Source organism: Peromyscus maniculatus, chromosome X (assembly GCF_049852395.1).
Source record: "Peromyscus maniculatus bairdii isolate BWxNUB_F1_BW_parent chromosome X, HU_Pman_BW_mat_3.1, whole genome shotgun sequence".
Taxonomy (NCBI): domain Eukaryota; kingdom Metazoa; phylum Chordata; class Mammalia; order Rodentia; family Cricetidae; genus Peromyscus; species Peromyscus maniculatus.
The window spans coordinates 133,262,507-133,285,869 of NC_134875.1; the positions used below are offsets into that span (position 1 = coordinate 133,262,507).

At 37.7% G+C, this 23,363-nt stretch overlaps 1 protein-coding gene across 4 annotated transcripts in view; it reads right to left on the bottom strand.

The window, feature by feature from the left end:
• The window catches only part of Sytl5 (synaptotagmin like 5), a 119,569-nt gene that overhangs the window by 12,565 nt on the left and 83,641 nt on the right, over positions 1-23,363 (bottom strand). For all 4 annotated transcript variants that reach the window (XM_076562825.1, XM_042268986.2, XM_042268985.2 and 1 more), the window contains one exon: positions 21,364-21,525. In XM_076562825.1, the coding sequence (XP_076418940.1) occupies positions 21,364-21,525 (162 nt within the window). The remainder of the gene's footprint in view (positions 1-21,363; positions 21,526-23,363) is intronic.

A 23,363-nucleotide genomic window follows, 5' to 3' on the forward strand; every position in this document is an offset into this window, starting at 1 on the left:
GTTTTATACTGAAACAAATGTGTGCTACCTTGTGAAAGTAATCAAAACAATATGGTACTAGCATAAAAAAATAACCAAATAGGCACATGGAACCTATTGAAGATCCCAGAAATAAATCCAGGAATTTGTGGTCAACTGATTTTCAATAAAAGTACTGTGGTGGTTTGAATAAGAATGTACTCCCATGGGCTCATATATTTGAATACTTAGTCACAAAGGAGTGACATTATTAGAAAAGGATTAGGAGGTGTGACCTTGTTGGAGGAAGTGTCACTGGGAGGTTGGCTTTGAGGTTTCAAAAGCCCATGACAGGTCTACTCAGTTTCTCTGTCTCTCTCTCCCTCTCCCTCCCCCAACTCCCTCCCTACAGATCAGGATGTAGTTCTTAACTACTTCTCCAGCACCATGTCTGCCTGCATGCCACCATGCTCCCTGTCATGATGATAATGGACTGAACCTCTGAAACTGTAAGCAAGACTCCAGTTAAATGCTTTCTCTTATAACAGTTGCTGTGGTCAAAGTGTCTCTTCATAGCACTAAAACAGTGACTAAGACAAGTACCAGCAACACACAAAGACAAAGGACAATAGCTTTAATAAATAGTGCTGGACAGATTGGATGTCTACAGACAGAAGAATAAAACTAAATACTTATCCTATATAAGTATTATATACCATACATAAAATCAAAATAAAATGGATTAGAGATTTAACTGTAATACCTGAAATGGTAAGACAACTAGAAAATAATTTGGGAAGTGTAGGGGGTAAGTTCCATGGCATTGATTTTGTCAACCATATTTTTTGGCAGTGGGGGGATATGATCTCAAAAGTATAGGAAACAAAAGCAAAAACAGACAAATGGGATCACATCTTATAACCTGAGATCACAACAATTTCAATACTTCTGTATAACAAGGGAAACAATTAACAAAGTAAAGAGACAATCTAGGTGATGTGAGAAAATAACTGCATCTGATAAGGAGGAAGTAACCAAGATACATAGGGAACTCAAGTAACTCAATAGGAAAGCCAATAAACTTGCTAAACTTCTCAAAAGAATGCATGGAAGTGGTCAACAGACTTATGAATAGTGCTCAAAATTACTACAAAGATGACATGCACAACTGTAAAAGGAAATAATTGCACATTGTTAGTAGGAATGCAAATTAACAAAGCTGTAATACAAAGTAGCATGGATGCTTCTCAAAAAATAAAGATAAAAACCAGTACTACCGTATTATTCAGCAAACCTTCTATTGGTTATATGACCAAAGGAAATGAACTCCATATTTCAAAAAGAGTTTTGTACTCTTGTGTTCATTGCAATGCTTTCCACAATAGCTAAAAATTCTAAGCAGCCTGTGTGTATATCAGTGGGTGAATAGACAGTGGATATGTGGCTCATATGGACAGAAATTTTGTTATTTCTGTCTAAATGAATTTAGAAAGAAGTATGAGAAAAATATGACAGGGACTGAGTAAAATGGGTTTAGATTGTTGGAAGCTGGGTATGACCAAAGCTTTGTGTGTAGAGAAGCAATAACAAGGAGTATGGAAATAAGTCTCTATTTTGAATTCACTCAGAGGACTTCAAAACATGAATTCATGCCAATGACTTTACTAAGAATAGAGAAGAGAAACTAAAAGTTAAAAATGCTTAACAAGGGGCTGGAGAGATGGTTCAGAGGTTAAGAGCACTGGTTGCTGATTCAGAGGACCTGGGTTCAATTTCTAGCACCCACATGGCAGCTCACAACTGTCTATAACTCTGGTTCCACAGGATCTGGCACCCTCACACAGATCTACATGTAGGCAAAACACCAATGCACTTAAAATAAAAAATAAATAAAAATTTTAAAAAATGCTTAACAAGTATGTGATAGCAGGAGAAGTTCAGTGGGGGTAATATTTGCTCAGTCCTAAAGTGTGGTAGTTGGGTTTAACTGTCATCTTGATACAATGTAGATCACTTGGGAAAAGTTTCAATAAAGGAATTATCTAGGTTGGCCTGTGGCCACGGCTGTGGAAAGTTTTGATTGGTGTTCTAGTTTGTTTTCTGTTGCTGTTTTAAAGACACCATAGCCGAAAGCAACCTAGGGCAGAAAGGGTTTAGTTTTCCTGACAGCTCCCAGTCCATCATGAAGGGAAGTCAGGGCAGGAACTGAAGCAGATACCATGGAGGAAGACTGCTTACTGGCTCACACCCATGGCCTGCTCAGCTTCTTGTTTTATACAAGCCAGGACCACCTGCCCCATGACCCAGGGTGGCATCACCCACAGTGGGCTGGACCTTTCCATATCAAACACTAATTCAAAGAATGCCTCACAGACTTGTTTACATGGCAATATGATAGGAACATTTCCTCAACTGAGATTCCCTTTACTGAGATCCTAGCTTATGTCACCTTGACAACCACTACCACCAATAACAAAACCAAACAAACAAACGACCAAACAAACAAACAAGCAAAAACCTAACCAGCACATGGAAAGACCTAATCCACCATGGCCAGCAGGATTAAATAATCAGGAAGATTCTGAATTTTATTAGACATGCGAAAGCTAGATGAAGGCAAGCAATCAAGGATCCAATATGCATTATTTCTCTTTTTGCTCTTGACTATGAACCTAACATTCCTAAACTGCTTGGGTTCCTGCCTTGACTTTCCCTAAAATGATGGACAGTAATCTGGAATTGTAAGCCAAATAAACCTTTTCCTTCATTCTGTTGCTTTTTGTCAGGGTATTTGCAACAGTAAATGAAATGAAATGAAACTAAAACACAGGGTAGCTCCAGGAACAGGCCAGGAAAGAACTGCCCTACATAGAAGTACAAGAGTATGAGTGTCTGTTGGCCTTCAGTAGTCAGTAACTGATGAGAGAATCTGCCCCAGTCCCAGGAAACTTTCCCTCCTATGGCATTAGGGTTCTCCATGCTCCCAGACAAAGCTTATTCCATTAGTCTGAGGGCTTTCCACCTGCTAAGACTGGGAGGTCATGGAAGGTGGATGTGAAAACAATGGGGAGCCATATTTATTTGAAAATAAAGGTATGGCCTGCTGGGCTACAACCAAAGCTGAGTCATATCAAGTGAGCACTTCAGTGCCAGGAAAAGAGGCAGCACTGATTAAAACTATACCCCAAAGCAGTAGGAAATTATCAAGACTCTCAGAGCAGATGTGTGTGTGAAATAATCAGATGCCACTCACTGTCTGGTGCTGTCTGAAAAGACTAATCCACTTCCATGGAAAAGCCAGACATCCCAGTGCATTTGCAGGTGGAAGGTGGGGAAAGAAATTACAGACAAAAGTGCCAACACTGTCAAGTAAAGAGCAGCTTTTAGCTAGGTAATAATTCCACAGAAATGTACATTTACTTTCTGCTTGAAGGCAAAATAAGAGAACATTTTCCTTGGAAAACCACTTAAGCTTGCTGCTGCTTTCCAGAGGTCCTTGTTTTTCTACTAGCACCTCCTGGGAAGGCTTGGATGGCAATTCATACTGACACACACTTCTTGTCTAACTACCTAACATGGCTTTCAAAAGGATGATGAGTTATAGGTAATGAAGAGTCCCATGTCACACAATGAAATGGAAGTTAGGCTGTGAAAGTACTTTATACTACTCAAGTTTGACATCTTGAATTCATTTTCTGTCAGTACCAGCCTCCTCACTGGTTTCTTTTGTAGTATCTAACAAAAACAAAGCTCTCAGTACTAAGGGACTTTCAGAAGCACAGTCAATGTGCAGTACAACAGTATATTGCTCCATCATTTTCACTGCAAAAGGAAGTCAGTATTTCTAAAATATTAAGGACTATTAATTTTGATCTTTTATTAGGAGAGAAATCAGTCCCTACAGTTCACACTCCACATCAGCCGGGCAATAGATTAAAAACATCAAGTCTCTAGGGCAGTTCACAATAAATTATAAGCAGCTGAAATGACTGGCACAGGAAGGAGACTATTTCAAATCATTTGTACTGGAATTTTTTTTCACAGTTTGTTATTGCCTTTATTTTATTCACAAGAAAATCAAGAAATTTTGTAGAAATCAGCTGTACAACACACCCTTCATTTGCATATGAGGCCTTTTGTGATTGGTTGGTGTAAATATGAGTGCTGTGACTCATCCAAACACAACTTTCATTTGCATATGTTCTATGGTGTGTGTGTGTGTGTGTGTGTGTGTGTGTGTGGGCACACATGCCATGGCATATGTGTGGAGATAGAGGACAACTTTGTAGAATAGTATGGTGGTTTGACTTTAATTGGCTCCCATAAGCTCATAGAGAGTGGCATTATTAGGAGGTGAAGCTTTGGTGGAGTAGGTATGGCTTGTTGGAGGAAGTGTCTCAGTTCACTTCCTGTTGCCTGTGGATCAAAGATGTAGGTCTCTTAGCTCCTTCTCCAGCACCATGTCTGCCTACACGCCACCATGTTTCCTGCCATTATGTAAATGTTTTTACTTTATGAGTTAATGTAGTCATGGTGTCTCTTCACAGAAATAGAAACCCTAACTAAGACAAATAGTTTCTCTTTTTCCAACTTTTCATGGATTCTGGGGATCCAATTAAGGTTGCCAGGCACACAGGGCAGTTGCTTTTACCTGCTGAGATAACTCACCAGCCTGTGTTTTGTAAGGCTTCCTATGTCTTTAAAATTTGGGAAACATGGGACCAGCAAGATGGCTCCACAATGCATGTGACACAGCAAATACCTCATTATATTTTTTTGTAGGCACAAAGTTCTTAGGTTTTAGGCAAGTTTAGTGGAACCTCATTATTTGTTAGCACTATATAATCAGACCAACTTACAAGTGGACAGTATGGCTCTTCTTTATTACCTTATTCTTAAGGTGGATGTGCTTATTCTTTGATGGAAGAACCATATGGATATTGTAAAGGTGGAGGTAGTGGATCACCATTTGGTGAAGTACCTTGCCTTATTTCATGATTTCTTCAGTCTTTTCATCAGTAGACATATGCTTGTCAAAGAAGTATGAATCTTTCACATGCAAATGATCTGCTGGAGAAGATGGACTGAACTATCAACAGTTACAATATTATTGGCAGCCATTTATCAGCTCCTTTTAATGTGCAATCTGAACAAAATCTGTGCAGAGCAGAGAGGGGAAATTTTCAAGTCTTTTAACTTTGTAGAAATCTGGTGGTGCCAGCCATACTAGTTTTTATAGGACACTTTCAGTTGCCTCTGATGGAGATGAGCACTTGTGGTTTACCATCTCTGCCAGGTCAGGATGCATGCACCAGGTCTTGTGAAGGCAGCACAGAAGGAAGTTGGTGACAAGGCAGCTGCTATGTCCATACAACATGAGCCAGGTACTTTAGTCTTGCAGTGCTCAGATGTTGGGTTGTACATACAGTCTGTACTAAAATCTTTAATATCATGAGCCTTGGTAAACTCTAGGTGAGTTTAGAGTAAGTCTACATAGGCATGTTAGAGGGAAAGTATGTTTCTTGTGTGCTTAGAACAGGAACTGGTGTGACTGATAGTAAAAAGAAAATGTCATGGTTTGTACAAACACATACCTTCATTTGGATAAAATAATTGCTATGATTAGCTCAAAAAGAACAATGCACTGATTGGTGCAAATAATTACAAGAGGTGCAAATGCAGCCCTATATTTGCATAGGAGGGCTGTTATAATTGGTAGAATAGTGATTGATATAATTGACTCAAATACAACCTTTCATTTATATAAGTTGTTTGCAATGATTAGTGCAAAACAGACTAATAAAAAAGTGACAGTGCTATAATTGGTCTAAAGAGACTGCTATAAAAGAAAGAGTGCAATGATTGGTGAAAACACAAACCTTCATTTGCATAAGAGGATTTGAAGTGGTTAAAAAGAACTTACACTGCTGTGATTGTTTGTAATAGCCAAAACCTGGAAACAACCTAGATGCCCTTCAACTGAAGAATGGATAAATAAATTGAGGCACAAATACACAATGGAATACTACTCAGCAGAGAAAAACAATGACATCATGAGATTTGCAGGCAAATGGATGGATCTAGAAAAAATCATCCTGAGTGAGGTAACCCAGACTCAGAAAGACAAATATGGTATGTACTCACTCATAGGAGGATACTAGAGGTGGAACAAGGATGACTGGACTGCTACTCACATCACCAGGGAGGCTACCTGGAAAACAGGACCCCAAGAAAGACACCGGGATTGCCCAATGACGGAGGAATGGATGAGATCTACATGAACAGCCTGGACATGAGTGGGGGCAATGAAGGGCGAGGGTCGAGGGAAAGAGAGCTTGGGGGAGCGGGAGATCCCAGCTGGATCAAGAACAGAGAGGGAGAACAAGGAATAGGAGACCATGGTAAATGAAGACCACATGAGAAAAGGAAGAAGCAAAGTGCTAGAGAGGCCCACAGAAATCCACAAAGATACCCCCACAAAAGACTGCTGGCAATAGTCGAGAGACAGCCAGAACTGACCTACTCTGGTGATGGGATGGCCAAACACCCTAATAGTCATGCCAGAAACCCCATCCAAGGACTGAGGGATCTGGATGCAGAGATCCATGGCTAGGCCCCGGGTGGAGCTCCGGGAGTCTAATTAGCGAGAAAGAGGAGGGTTTATATGAGCGAGAATTGTTGAAACCAAGGTTGGATAAAGCACAGGGACAAATAGCCAAATGAATGCAAACACATGAACTATGAACCAATGGCTGAGGGTCCCCCAACTGGATCAGGCCTTCTGAATGGGTGAGACAGTGGATTGGCTTGATCTGTTTGGGAGGCATCTAGGCAGTGGTACCGGGTCCTGTGCTCATTGCATGAGTTGGCTGTTTGAGACCTGGGGCTTATGCAGGGTTGCTTGGATAGCCCTGGGAGGAGGTGACTGGACCTGCCTGGACTGAGTCTATCAGGTTGATCTCAGTCCTTGGGGGAAGCTTTGCTCTGGAGGAGGTAGGAATGGAGAGTACGCTGGTGGGAAAGGGAGAGGGGCGGGAGGGGGGAGAACAAGGGAATCCATGGCTGATATGTAGAACTGAACTGTATTGTAAGATAAAAAAAAAAAAAGAGTGCAATGATTGGTGAAAACACAAACCTATATTTGCATAAGAGGATTTGAAGTGGTTAAAAAGAACTTACACTGCTGTGATTGGTCTAAACACAACCATTCATTGCATATGAAGCCTTTTGTGATTGGTGTAAATATAAGTGCTGTTATTGGTCCAAACACAACCGTTCATATGCATATGAGAACTTTTGTGATTGGTTGGTATAAATGTGAGTGCTGTGACTGGTCCAAATACAATTTACTTTGCATATGACACCTCTTGTGATTGGTTGGTATGAATGTAAGTGCTGTGATTGGTCCAAACACAAGTCCTCCTTGACATAATAATGTAATTTCTGTCCATGATAAAATAGAAAATGCAGTGATTGGTCCAAAAACACATTTCATTTATATATGAGGCCTTTTTTGATTAGTTGGTGTGAATGTGAGTGGGGAGATTGGTCCAAAAACAACTTTCATTTGCATATGAGGCTTTTTGTGATTGGTTGATATAAATGTAAATGCTGTGATTGGTCCAAACACAAGCATTAATTTGCATGAGTTGCCAATTGTGATTGGATGGTGCAAATGTGAGTGCTGTGATTAGTAGAAACACAGCCTTAATTTGCATACAAGGCATATTATGATTGGTTGGTGTAAATGTGAGTGCAGTGATTGGTCCAAAATGAATCTTCATTTGCATATGAGGTCTTTTGTGATTCTTTGGCATGAATATGAGTGGTGTGATGGATCCAAACACAAGCCTTAATTTGCATAAGAAGCATTTTGTGATTGGTTGGCATAAATCTGAGCACTGTGATTGGTTTAAAGACAACACTTAATTTGCATAACAAGCCTTTTGTGATTGATGGATTGGTGCAAATATGAGTGCTGTGATTGGTCCAAACACACTCTCAATTTGTGTATGAAGCCATTGCGATAGGTTGGTGCAAATGTGAGTGCTGTGATTGGTCCAAACACAAGCATTAATTTGCATGAAATGCCTTTTCTGATTGGTTGCTGTGTGAGTGCTGTGATAGGTCCAAACAGAGCCTTGATTTGCATATGAGGCGTCTTGTGATTGGTTGGCATAAATTTGGTTGCTGTGATTGGGTGAAAAACAAGCATGCATTTGCATGAAAAGCCTTTTGTGATTGGGTGGCAAAAATGCAAGTACTGTGATTGGTACAAACACACGTTCATTAGCATATGAGGGCTTTGGTGATTGGTTGGTGTAAATGTAAGTACTGTGATTGGTCCAAACAAAAATTCCTTTGGATATGACATGTCTTGTGATTGGTTGGTATAAATGTAAGTGCTATGATTGGTCCGAATACAAGACAATTTGCATAAGAAGCCTTTTCTGATTAGTTGGTATAAATGTGAATGCTTTGATTGGTCCAAATACAACTTTAATTTGCATATGAACCCTTATGTGATTGGTTGGTGCAAATGTGAGTGCTGTGATTGGTCCAAACATACCCTGAATTTGCATATGAGGCCTCTTGGGATTGGTTGGTGCAAATGTGAGCGCTGTGATTGGTCCAAACACACCTTCATTAGTGTTATGATTGGTCAAAATACAACATTAATTTGTATATGAGGCCTTTTTTCATTAGTCGATGTAATTTGTGAGTGCTGTTAATGGTCCAAAAACAGCTTTCATTTGCATATGAGGCCTTTTGTGTATCTTTGGCATGAATATGAGTGCTGTGATTGGTCCAAATAAAAGTCTTAATTTGCATAAGAAGCCTTTTATGTTTGGTTGGTATAAATGTAAATGCTGTGATTGGTCCAAACACAAGCCTTAATTTGCATATGAAACCTTTTGTGATTGGTTGGTGCAAATATGAGTGCTGGCATTGGTCAAAACATAGCCTGCATTTGCATATGAGGCCTCTTGTGATTGGTTGGCATAAATATGGTTGCTGTGATTGGGCCAAACACAAGCCGGCATTTGCATAAGAAGCTTTCATGATTGGGTGGCAAAACTGTGAGTGCTGTGATTGGTCCGAACACAAGACTTAATTTGCATAAGAAGCCTTTTGTGATTGGTTGGTATAAATGTGAATACTGTAATTGGTCCAAATATAACCTTAATTTGCATATGAACAGTTATGTGATTGGTTGGTGCAAATGTAAGTGCTGCGATTGGTCCAAATACAGGACTTAATTTGCATAAGAAGCCTTTTGTGATTGGTTGGTATAAAGGTTAATGCTGTGATTAGTCCGAATACAACCTTAATTTGCATATGAACCCGTTTGTGATTGGTTGGTGCAAATGTGAATGTTGTGATTGGTACAAATACAACCTTAATTTGCATATGAACCCGTTTGTGATTGGTTGGAGCAAATGTTGAGTGCTGTGATTGGTCGAAACAGAAGACTTAATTTGCATTAGAAGCCTTTTGTGATTGGTTGGTATAAAGGTTAATGCTGTGATTGGTGTAAATATAACCTTAATTTGCATACGAACATTTTTGTGATTGGTTGGTGCAAATGTGAATGTTGTGATTGGTACAAATACAACCTTAATTTGCATATGAACCCGTTTGTGATTGGTTGGTGCAAATGTGAGTGCTGTGATTGGTCGAAACAGAAGACTTAATTTGCATTAGAAGCCTTTTGTGATTGGTTGGTATAAAAATGAATGCTGTGATTGGTCTAAATACAACCTTAAATTTGCATAGGAACCCTTATGTGATTGTTTGGTGCAAATGTAAGTGCTGTGATTGGTTCAAATACAAGACTTAATTTGCATAAGAAGCCTTTTGTGATTGGTTGGTATAAAGCTTAATGCTGTGATTGGTCTAAATATAACCTTAATTTGCATACGAACATTTTTGTGATTGGTTGGTGCAAATGTGAATGTTGTGATTGGTACAAATACAACCTTAATTTGCATATGAACACGTTTGTGATTGGTTCGTGCAAATGTGAGTGCTGTGATTGGTCAAAACAGAAGACTTAATTTGCATTAGAAGCCTTTTGTGATTGGTTGGTATAAAAATGAATGCTGTGATTGGTCTAAATACAACCTTAAATTTGCATAGGAACCCTTATGTGATTGGTTGGTGCAAATGTAAGTGCTGTGATTGGTTCAAATATAAGACTTAATTTGCATAAGAAGCCTTTTGTGATTGGTTGGTATAAAAATGAATGCTGTGATTGGTCTAACTACAACCTTAAATTTGCATAGGAACCCTTATGTGATTGGTTGGTGCAAATGTAAGTGCTGTGATTGGTTCAAATACAAGACTTAATTTGTATAAGAAGCCTTTTGTGATTGGTTGGTATAAAGCTTAATGCTGTGATTGGTCTAAATATAACCTTAATTTGCATACGAACATTTTTGTGATTGGTTGTTGCAAATGTGAATGTTGTGATTGGTACAAATACAACCTTAATTTGCATATGAACCCGTTTGTGATTGGTTGGTGCAAATGTGAGTGCTGTGATTGGTCGAAACAGAAGACTTAATTTGCATTAGAAGCCTTTTGTGATTGGTTGGTATAAAAATGAATGCTGTGATTGGTCTAAATACAACCTTAAATTTGCATAGGAACCCTTATGTGATTGTTTGGTGCAAATGTAAGTGCTGTGATTGGTTCAAATACAAGACTTAATTTGCATAAGAAGCCTTTTGTGATTGGTTGGTATAAAGGTTAATGCTGTGATTGGTCCAAATATAACCTTAATTTGCATACGAACATTTTTGTGATTGGTTGGTATAAAGGTTAATGCTATGATTGGTCCAAATACAACCTTAAATTTGCATAGGAACCCTTATGTGATTGGTTGGTGCAAATGTAAGTGCTGTGATTGGTTCAAATACAAGACTTAATTTGCATAAGAAGCCTTTTGTGATTGGTTGGTATAAAAATGAATGCTGTGATTGGTCTAACTACAACCTTAAATTTGCATAGGAACCCTTATGTGATTGGTTGGTGCAAATGTAAGTGCTGTGATTGGTCCAAATACAAGACTTAATTTGCATAAGAAGCCTTTTGTGATTGGTTGGTATAAAGCTTAATGCTGTGATTGGTCTAAATATAACCTTAATTTGCATACGAACATTTTTGTGATTGGTTGTTGAAAATGTGAATGTTGTGATTGGTACAAATACAACCTTAATTTGCATATGAACCCGTTTGTGATTGGTTGGTGCAAATGTGAGTGCTATGATTGGTCGAAACATAAGACTTAATTTGCATTAGAAGCCTTTTGTGATTGGTTGGTATAAAAATGAATGCTGTGATTGGTCTAAATACAACCTTAAATTTGCATAGGAACCCTTATGTGATTGTTTGGTGCAAATGTAAGTGCTGTGATTGGTCCAAATACAAGACTTAATTTGCATTAGAAGCCTTTTGTGATTGGTTGGTATAAAAATGAATGCTGTGATTGGTCTAAATACAACCTTAAATTTGCATAGGAACCCTTATGTGATTGTTTGGTGCAAATGTAAGTGCTGTGATTGGTTCAAATACAAGACTTAATTTGCATAAGAAGCCTTTTGTGATTGGTTGGTATAAAGGTGAATGCTGTGATTGGTCCAAATATAACCTTAATTTGCATACGAACATTTTTGTGATTGGTTGGTGCAAATGTGAATGTTGTGATTGGTACAAATACAACCTTAATTTGCATATGAACACGTTTGTGATTGGTTCGCGCAAATGTGAGTGCTGTGATTGGTCAAAACAGAAGACTTAATTTGCATTAGAAGCCTTTTGTGATTGGTTGGTATAAAAATGAATGCTGTGATTGGTCTAACTACAACTTAAATTTGCATAGGAACCCTTATGTGATTGGTTGGTGCAAATGTAAGTGCTGTGATTGGTTCAAATATAAGACTTAATTTGCATAAGAAGCCTTTTGTGATTGGTTGGTATAAAAATGAATGCTGTGATTGGTCTAAATACAACCTTAAATTTGCATAGGAACCCTTATGTGATTGGTTGGTGCAAATGTAAGTGCTGTGATTGGTCCAAATACAAGACTTAATTTGCATAAGAAGCCTTTTGTGATTGGTTGGTATAAAGGTTAATGCTGTGATTGGTCCAAATATAACCTTAATTTGCATACGAACATTTTTGTGATTGGTTGGTGCAAATGTGAATGTTGTGATTGGTACAAATACAAGTCTTAATTTGCATATGAACCCGTTTGTGATTGGTTGGTGCAAATGTGAGTGCTGTGATTGGTCGAAACAGAAGACTTAATTTGCATTAGAAGCCTTTTGTGATTGGTTGGTATAAAAATGAATGCTGTGATTGGTCTAAATACAAACTTAAATTTGCATAGGAACCCTTATGTGATTGGTTGGTGCAAATGTAAGTGCTGTGATTGGTCCAAATACAAGACTTAATTTGCATAAGAAGCCTTTTGTGATTGGTTGGTATAAAGGTTAATGCTGTGATTGGTCCAAATATAACCTTAATTTGCATACGAACATTTTTGTGATTGGTTGGTGCAAATGTGAATGTTGTGATTGGTACAAATACAACCTTAATTTGCATATGAACCCGTTTGTGATTGGTGCAAATGTGAGTGCTGTGATTGGTCGAAACAGAAGACTTAATTTGCATTAGAAGCCTTTTGTGATTGGTTGGTATAAAAATGAATGCTGTGATTGGTCTAAATACAACCTTAAATTTGCATAGGAACCCTTATGTGATTATTTGGTGCAAATGTAAGTGCTGTGATTGGTCCAAATACAAGATTAATTTGCATAAGAAGCCTTTTGTGATTGGTTGGTATAAAAATGAATGCTGTGATTGGTCTAAATACAAACTTAAATTTGCATAGGAACCCTTATGTGATTGGTTGGTGCAAATGTAAGTGCTGTGATTGGTCCAAATACAAGACTTAATTTGCATAAGAAGCCTTTTGTGATTGGTTGGTATAAAGGTTAATGCTGTGATTGGTCCAAATATAACCTTAATTTGCATACGAACATTTTTGTGATTGGTTGGTGCAAATGTGAATGCTGTGATTGGTCCAATAAAACCTTAAATTAGCATAGGAACCCTTATGTGATTGGTTGGTGCAAATGTAAGTGCTGTGATTGGTCCAAATACAAGTCTTAATTTGCATATAAACCCTTTTGTGATTGGTTTGTGCAAATGTGAGTGCTGTGATTGGTCGAAATACAAGACTTAATTTGTATTAGATGCCTTTTGTGATTGGTTGGTATAAATATGAATGCTATGATTGGTCCAATACAACCATAAATTTGCATACGAACCCTTATGTGATTGGTTGGTGTAAATGTGAGTGCTGTGATTGGTCCAAATCCACCCTGTATTTGCATATCAGGCCTTTTCTGATTGGTTGTTGTAATGTGAGAGCTGTGATTGTTCCAAACACAACCTCATTAGCATCAGACACTGCTTGGGATTGGTTGGTGTTACTGAGAGTGCTGTGATTGGTCCACACACAAGCCTTAATTTGCCCAAGAACCTTTTGTGATTGATTGGTACAAATATGAATGCTGTGATTGGTCAAAAAAAAACATTAATTTGTATATGAGGTCTTTTTTGATTAGTCGATATAATTTGTGAGTGCTGTTATTGGTCCAAACACAGCCTTCATTTGCATATGAGGCCTTTTGTAATTGGTTGTTGCAAATATGAGTGTTGTGATTGGTCAAATACAGCCTTAATTTGCATATGAGGCTTTTTGTGATTGATTGGTATAAATGTAAGTGCTGTGATTGGTCCAAATACAAGACTTAATTTGCATAAGTTTTTTGTGATTGGTTGGTGTAAATGTGAATGCTGTGATTGGTCCAAATCCACCCTGTATTTGTATATGAGGCCTTTTCTGATTAATTGGTATAAATGGGAGTACTGTGATTGGTCCAAACACAAGCCTTTATTTGCATAAGAAGACTTTTGTGATTGGTTGGTATAAATGTGTATATTGTGTTTGGTCCAAATACAACCTTAATATGCATACAAACCATTATGTTATTGGTTGGTGCAAATGTAAGTGCTGCGATTGGTCCAAATACAAGACTTAATTTGCATAAGAAGCCTTTTGTGATTGGTTGGTATAAAGGTGAATGCTGTGATTGGTCCAAATACAACCTTAATTTGCATACAAATATTTTTTGTGATTGGTTGGTGCAAATGTGAGTGCTGTGATTGCTCCATATACAACCTTAATTTGTATATGACGCCTTTTGTGATTAGTCAGTGTAAATGTGAGTGCTGTTGTTGTTTCAAACAGCCTTCATTAGCATACTAGGCCTCTTGGCGATCAGTTGGTGTAAATGTGAGTGCTGTGATTGGTCCAAACACACCTTCATTAGCATATGAGGCCTCTTGTGATTGGTTGGTATATGTATAAGTGCTGTGATTGGTCCAAACACAGCCATCATTTCATATGAGGCCTTTTGGGATTGGTTGGTGTAAATGTAAGTGCTGTAATTGGTCAAAACAAACTTTCATTAGCAAAGGATGTACCTTGTGATTTGTTAGTATAAATGTAAGTGCTGTGTTTGGTCCACACAAACCTTCATTAACATATGCCACCTCTTGTGATTGGTTAGTATAAATATAAGTGCTGTGATTGGTCCAAACAGAAGCCTTAATTTGCATAAGGAGCATTTTGTGATTGATTGGTACAAATATGAGTGTTGTGATTGGTCCAAATACAACATTAATTTGTATATGAGGCCTTTTGTGATTAATCGGTGTAAATGTGAGTGCTGTTATTGTTCCAAATAAAGCCTTTATTTGCATATGAGGCCTCTTGGGATTGGTTGGTGTAAATGGGAGTGCTTTGATTGGTAGAAATCCTTAATTTGCATATGAGGCCTTTTGTGATTGGTTGGCACGTATATAAGGGTTGTGATTGGTCAAAATGCAAGCCTTAATTTGCATAAGAAGCCTTTTGTGATTGGTTGGTGCAAATGTAAGTGCTGTTATTGGTCCAAATACAATTTACTTTGCATATGACACCTCTTGTGATTGGTGGGTATGAATGTGAGTGCTGTGATTGGTCCAAACACAAGTCCTGCTTGACATAATAATGTAATTTCTGTCCATGATAAAATAGAAAATGCAGTGATTGGTCCAAAAACACATTTCATTTATATGTGAGGCCTTTTTTGATTAGTTGGTGCGAATGTGAGTGCGGAGATTGGTCCAAAAACAACTTTCATTTGCATATGAGGCTTTTTGTGATTGGTTGATATAAATGTAAGTGCTGTGATTGGTCCAAACACAAGCATTAATTTGCATGAGTTGCCAATTGTGATTGGATGGTGCAAATGTGAGTGCTGTGATTAGTAGAAACACAGCCTTAATTTGCATACAAGGCATATTATGATTGGTTGGTGTAAATGTGAGTGCAGTGATTGGTCCAAAATGAATCTTCATTTGCATATGAGGTCTTTTGTGATTCTTTGGCATGAATATGAGTGGTGTGATGGATCCAAACACAAGCCTTAATTTGCATAAGAAGCATTTTGTGATTGGTTGGCATAAATCTGAGCACTGTGATTGGTCTAAAGACAACACTTAATTTGCATAACAAGCCTTTTGTGATTGATGGATTGGTGCAAATATGAGTGCTGTGATTGGTCCAAACACACTCTCAATTTGTGTATGAAGCCATTGCGATAGGTTGGTGCAAATGTGAGTGTTGTGATTGGTCCAAACACAAGCATTAATTTGCATGAAATGCCTTTTCTGATTGGTTGCTGTGTGAGTGCTGTGATTGGTCCAAACAGAGCCTTGATGTGCATATGAGGCCTCTTGTGATTGGGTGGCAAAAATGTGAGTGCTGTGATTAGTACAAACACACGTTCATTAGCATATGAGGGCTTTGGTGATTGGTTGGTGTAAATGTAAGTACTGTGATTGGTCCAAACAAAAATTCCTTTGGATATGACATGTCTTGTGATTGGTAGAAATCCTTAATTTGCATATGAGGCCTTTTGTGATTGGTTGGAACGTATATAAAGGTTGTGATTGGTCAAAATGCAAGCCTTAATTTGCATAAGAAGCCTTTTGTGATTGGTTGGTGCAAATTTAAGTGCTGTTATTGGTCCAAACACAGACTTCATTTGCATATGAGGCTTCTTGTGATAGGTTGGTGCAAATATGAGTACCATGATTGGTCAAATTACACCTTAATTTGCATATGAGGCCTTTTTCTGATTCGTTGGGGTAAATGTGAGTACTCTTATTGGTCCAAACACACCTTCATTAGTATATGAATCCTCTTGTGATTGGTTGGTATAAATATAAGTGCTGTGATTGGTCTAAGCACAATCCTTAATGTGCATAAGAATCTTTTTGTGATTGTTTGGTATAAATATGAGTACTGTGATTGGTAGTATTATACCCTAATTTGCATATGAGGCCTTTTTTATGACTGGTCCAAATGCAAGTCCTCATTTACATAATTATTTTATTTCTGTCCATGATAAAATGGAAAAATCTGTGCTTCGTCCAAACATATCCTTCATTTATATATGAGGCATTTTTTGATTTGTTGGTCTAAATGTGAGTGATGTCATCAGTCCAAACAGAGGCCTAAATTTTTATAAGGGACTTTTTTGATTGGTTGGTGCAAATGTGAGTGCTGTAGTTGGTCCAAACTCAACACTTCATTTGCATATGAGGCCTTTTTGATTGATTGGTAAATATGAGTGCTGTGATTGGAACAAATACACAGTTAATTTGCATATGGTGTCTTTTCTGACTTGTTGATGTTATTGTGAATGCTGTGATTGGTCCCAACACAGACTTCATTTGTATATGATGCCTCTTGTGATTGGTTGGTATAATGTAAGTATTGTGATTGGTCCAAATACATGTCCTCATTTACCTAATAACGTTATTTCTGTCCATGGTATAATGGAAAATGCTGTCATTGGTCCAAACATATCCTACATTTGCATGAGGCCCTTAGTGATTGGTTGGTGTAATGTGAGTGCTGTGATTGGTCCAAACACAAGCCCTAATTTGCATAAGATGCCTTTTTTGATTTGTTGATATGAATGTGAGTGTTGTGGTTGGTGCAAACATACCTTTCATTTGCATATGAGTCCTTTTGTGATTGGTTCTTATAAATGAGAGTGCTGCAATTAGTCCAAACAGTCTTCCTTTGCATATGAAGCCTTTTGTGATTGGTTGGTGCAAATACAAGTGCTGTGATTGGTCCAAACACATCATTCATTTGCCTATGACGTCTCTTGCGATTGTTTGGTGCAAATGAGAGTGCTGTGATTGGTTCAAACACAGACTTCAATTGAGTGTGAGGCCTTTTGTGATTGGTTGGTGTAATATGAGTGTTGTGATTGGTCCAAACACAAGCCTTAATTTGCATAAAATGCCTTTTTTGATTTGTTGGTATGTGAGTAGTGTGGTTGGTGCAAACATACCTCTCATTTGCATATGAGGCCTTTTGTGATTGGTTCTTATAAATGAGAGTGCTGCAATTAGTCCAAACACAGCCTTCATTTGACATCTTTTGCGATTGGTTGGTACAAATGTGAGTGCTGTGATTGGTTCAAACACAGACTTCATTTGCATATGAGGCATTTTTTATGATTGGTTGGTGCAAATATGAGTGCTGTAATTGGTCAAAACACATCTTTCCTTTACATATGAAACCTCTTGTGATTGTTTGGTATAAATTTAAGTGCTGTGATTGGTCCAAACACAAGTCATCATTTACATAATAATGTTATTTCTGTCCATGATGAAACAGAAAATTCTGTGATTGGTCCAAACACATCCTACATTTACATATGACACCTCTTGTGATTGGTTGGTGTAAATGTGAGTACTGTGATTGGTCCAAACACACCCTGTATTTGCATATGAGGTCTTTTCTGTGATTGGCTGGTGCAAATGTGTGTGCTGTGATTGGTCCAAACACATCATTCATTTGCATATGATGCTTGTGATGGGTTGGTATAATATAAGTGCTGTAATTGACTCAAATATCAGCCCTCATTACATAATAATGTTATTTCTGTCCATGGTAAAATGGAAAATGCTGTGATTCATTCAAACACACCCCTCATTTGCATATGAGGCATTTTGTAACTGGTTGGTATAAATGTTAGTGCTGTGATTGGTCTGTACACACCCTTCATTTGCTTATGAGGCTTTTTGTGATTGGTTGGTATAAATGTGAGTGCTGTGTTTGGTCCAAACAGAAGCCTTAATTTGCATATGAGACCTTTTGTAATAGGTTCAATGTGAGTGCTGTGATTGATCCAAACATAACTCTTTTTTGTGTATGAGCCCTTTTGTGATTGGTATAAATATAAGTGCTGTGATTGACCCAAACATACCCCCTCATTTACATAATATGGTCACGTCTGTCCATGATTTTATGGAAAATGCTGTGATTGGTCCAATACAACTCTTCATTTGCATAATATGATCACTTCTGTCAGTGATAAAAATGGAAAATGTGATTGGCCCAAACACAACCCTGATTTTGAATAGTAGTTTTTTTGTGACATGTATAAAATTGATGGCTGTAACCGGTTCAAAAATAAGGCTTCATTTGCATGAGAGGTTTGTAACTGGTTAAAAAAAACCTTACCACTTCATGATTGTTCCAAACACAATGCTTCATTTGCATAGATGGTTATTGTGACATGTATAAAAGTTCGTGCTGTGATTGATCCAAATACAAACCTTAATTTGCATAAAATGCTTGCTTCTGTTGGTGATAAAATTGAGAATGTGGTGATTGGTCCAAACACAGTCCTACATTTGTAAAGAAGGGCTTATGTGACTTGTTTAAAAGTGATGACAGCAGCAACAACAATGAAAGTGTGTAATAGATTCATCCTGAGCAGTGAAAACAACAATAAAAGTAGTTGAATAGTTTGAAAGTACAAATGCAAGACCATGAGGAATAAAAGAAGCAGAAAATGTGGAGAGTTGCAGTTTAAAAAGGATAGGAGGTCTTAAAGAACCAGAGAAAGGAAAATGCTGGTACTATTCACTAGAAGGGTTCCTTAGAATTGTCTTCAGGACCTAAGCTTCTCAGATATCAATTAGTATACAACACAATTGTGAACAGTAAGAAATTAGTTGGTTTTTTTGTTTTTTTCGAGACAGGTTTTCTCTGTGTAGTTTTAGTGCCTGTTCTGGATCTCGCTCTTTAGACCAGGCTAGCCTCGAGCTCACAGAGATCTGTCTGGCTCTGCCTTCCAAGTGCTGGGATTAAAGGTGTGTGCCACTGCCACATCCTGTTGCTGTTTGCTTCTATTAAACACCAGGTGACACAACAGCTATCCAAAACAGTGCTTTAATATCTTATTCCTATTTATATCTATCCAGGCAGAGCAAAAAGACCTTAGCCAGACAACTGATAACAATACTATACAAAAACAATGAAAGTTACAGAAAACTGCTAAGTCTGCTAAGACTTTTATGGTAAGGCTTTTCATTCACTTACAATGTCTAATCCTGAATGACCAAATATTTTTTATATATGATATCAGGAAAAGTTAATGATATCATGAATTTTCTTGATGGTAAAACTGTAATTCCTTCTCTCTCACATTCATGTCAGCCATATGCTTACTATTATGCTTAAGAATTTGAAAACTTTATTTCATACAGGCCAAATATATCTCCTAAAATTTTTATGAGTTATTTACACTAACATTAAGGCCAGTAGTTTGAAAACTCCACCAGTAAGTTGAATTTAACTTCTTCTTCTTCTTCTTTTTTTTTTTTTTTTTTTTTGGTTTTTCGAGACAGGGTTTCTCTGTGTAGCTTTGTGCCTTTCCTGGAACTCACTTGGTAGACCAGGCTGGCCTTGAACTCACAGAGATTTGCCTGCCTCTGCCTCCTGAGTGCTGGGATTAAAGGCGTGCACCACCACAGCCCAACTCTAAATTTAATTTCTAAGTCTCAGCTTCTTCATCTGTAATATGGGGAGAATATTACTTACCTCATGGGGTTGTGACTATTAAGCACCAGCACTGCTGCCACTAATAGGGCTATGGCAATCATCACTTGGTTTTTCTCTCTAGTATTGTTTACTTCTCCATTAGTTCTATCAATTGGGTCTGATTTCTTTTGTGGCAATCCTATCATTATGCCCAGACTATGTTTTAAATGTTTTTATTCCAACCAATGCATCTTACCCCATTGGTGAGTTATTAGCTCATGATGGGAAGGATAGTATAATTAGAGTTAAGAGAACCAGGCAGGCCAAAGGCATTGCTTTGACTATTGGAAAAGGAAAACCATTCTCCTTTTCTGAATAGTATAGTGCAGAGTATGGAATAATCATGCACTTAGAGATAATAATGTACAGGTTTAACATGCATGGAGCTAGGAAGGGAGGTCAACAACGTGTGAACCCTGAAATTGAAGCCAAAGAAGGGTAGAAAGCTGAGAATCTAATGTCTAAGTAAGAAGCTTTTATAGATAGCCTACAATGTGCTTAACACAGTGCTGACAGCCTTAAAGAAAATGCTTATTCAAACATAATACCAGTCCTCTAAGAGGGACAAGCACTTCAGATCCCCCAGGTCTCAGAGTTGCAACAACAGCTACTATAGTGATGGTTATGTTACAAATTAGAATACCACGGGTTAGAAAGGAACTTGGCCAAGGTCACATAGACATTTTGAGGCCATGAGGGAACCAATGATAATTCAGTTCACTATCTTTGCCAAATGGTCTTTTGCCACTACATATAAAGAATAATCTCTGGCAGCATAAATGTAACCTTTTCATTCTCCTTCTTACTTAAAAACTTATGGTAAATGTCAAGAAAATTTAGTTGGCTATAATGAATCCAAGGCATTGCTGTTCTAGGGTTGAACATGCTAGAACCCCTAAAGTAAAAATATTTTGGCTCATGGTCACTTTCTTGTGTGAGCCAAAGGGACCATTCCTGCTTATGCTGTGAATTGTAGAGAATGGGAAAGAGAAATAATGTTTTGAGATTGGTCATGCTCTATGGATTTGTTTTTGATGGCATAAAAACAAAGACTATTTTGTTATAATAGGATCATATAGTGTGTGTGTGTGTGTGTGTTTTTTTTTAAGTAATCCATGGAGATCTTCAAATGATAAATGAGTTTCAGTAATAAAAGTTAATCATGTATGATTGCATGGTTTCTTATATTATACATGTATCTATGAAGAGCTTTTAAAATAATGGATTTATAATATCTATTAAAGAGTATAATAATCTTTGCAGATTATTACTTGAACCTTAGAAGCCTTCAGCATCTTCAGGCCTGAAACATCAGTTTTGCTCAGGTTTGTCTAATTGTGTAGCTGGTAGACTAATCTCGAAGTATTTCCTACCTTGGGCTGAAGCACAAACCACTCATCACATGGATTTTCAAAGTTCCATGAATCGAAAGCAATCTCCACCTCTCCAAGGAAACTGTTGCGTCCAAAGCGATCATAGTGCCAGACTGAGAGCTGCAGAGTCCTTGTTTCCAGCTGGGTGTGGCTGATGGTATACTACAAATGAGATGTAAAGAATCATACTTCTCAGGGAGGGTTCTATCTAAATGTAGAGCAGGCTGAATTTACTTCACCAATCATAGGCATCAGCAATATGAAAAAAAAAACACTTTTATTTCTGCTACAATTGAAGATATGCATTAAAACACATTTTAGGTTATAGCTAGTTAAGAAATACATATATAAACAAATTATTATAGGGGTCATTAAATTTCAGGGACAATATTAAAATTATTATGTGATGAAGAAGCCTCTTTCCAATTTTAACTGGTTTTCTTTTTTTGTCATTTACCTGTTTGTTTTTAGTTTGTAGCTCTAGGTTTAATATAACAATACTCCAATTTATTTATTCATAATAAAAATCCTCAAATCCAGAAAAGTATTGACATGAGAAATTTGTAGCCCAAACTTCATAAAGCCCAGTAGAAGTTAAAAGCTATACATAAATTGAGCAGAAAATAAATATTATGGGGCTTGCCTTTTCTTTTCCAGCAGAATGTTAACCACAGCCACCTGACCACAGCTCCTCTACTCTTCCATTCTTCTGTATATCCATCTGGGTCACACTTCAGACTGACTGATTTCTGAACTTGGCTTTGTCTGTACCCCTGTCCCAGCTGTTACCATCACGGTTAACTTTGGCTCTCTATTCCCTTAATTTATCTGTCACTGTGTTTATCTGTTCTGCTTGGGCTCATCTTTGCTATCCTATTATGACCACTAGATTCACACTCAGCCTATATTTGTTCATTTTCCATTTGACTTGCCTTAATATTGGCCCGTTTCCACACACACCTCTAATAATGGCTTTCTTCTGTTACTACCACCCAATGTGATAGACTCTGAATCCATTACTCTGGGTACAAGTCCAAGCATTTTCCTATGATTATTAATATATTTTATCCTTCCTTTGTCTTTCTTACCAGGCCACATGGATCCAGAGTGAGAGAAGGGATTGGTTTTTTTTTTTTTTTTGGTTTTTCGAGACAGGGTTTCTCTGTGTAGCTTTGCGCCTTTCCTGGAGCTCACTTGGTAGCCCAGGCTGGCCTCGAACTCACAGAGATCCGCCTGGCTCTGCCTCCCGAGTGCTGGGATTAAAGGCGTGCGCCACCAACGCCCGGCTGAGAAGGGATTGTTTATGGCTACCCATTAGCAATAGAAATTTCTTTAGACTTTGAACCTAAGGTCTGGTTTATGTTTTATCCAGGCATTTTCTGAGACTTCTCAAACCTGACCTTGCATTGCTAGTGTTCATTAACGACACACCTATACTTAGTCAAACTCAGAGATCCTAATAAGAAACAGCACATAGCCCTTGTTAGCAAAGCAATAAACATGTACAAAATGATTTACTGAGTTAATGACAAAGTCCATTTAAGACAATGTCCAAGAAAGCAGATTTCTCAAAGGTGCAACTTATTTTTGTGACAAGATATACCAGCCTAGATGTAATTTGTAATTTCCCTGGCTCATGTTGACTTAAGGTACAATCCCAGCAACAGTGGAGAGTGACCAGAGCAAGGATCATTTGCTTTTTTTTCTTTTCTAGGAATTTCCAGGGAAGCTAATTGCATTCACATTCCAGCTTCCCAAAACACATATAAACTTTGAAATGAAAAAATGTTCCATTTAGTTATTTCTTCCTTTCTGTTTAGTATTTTTGTACTTTTGATACAGGGGCTAGTCTTATTCTGTAGGCTAGACTCACTTGAATGTCATCATGCTATCTCAGGCTAGCCTTGAACTCTTAACATTATCCCTGATACAACCTTCTAGCCTGTTGTTAATTCTAAATCAATGAGGTTCTAGTTAATATGATGTGAGTTCCTGTGATA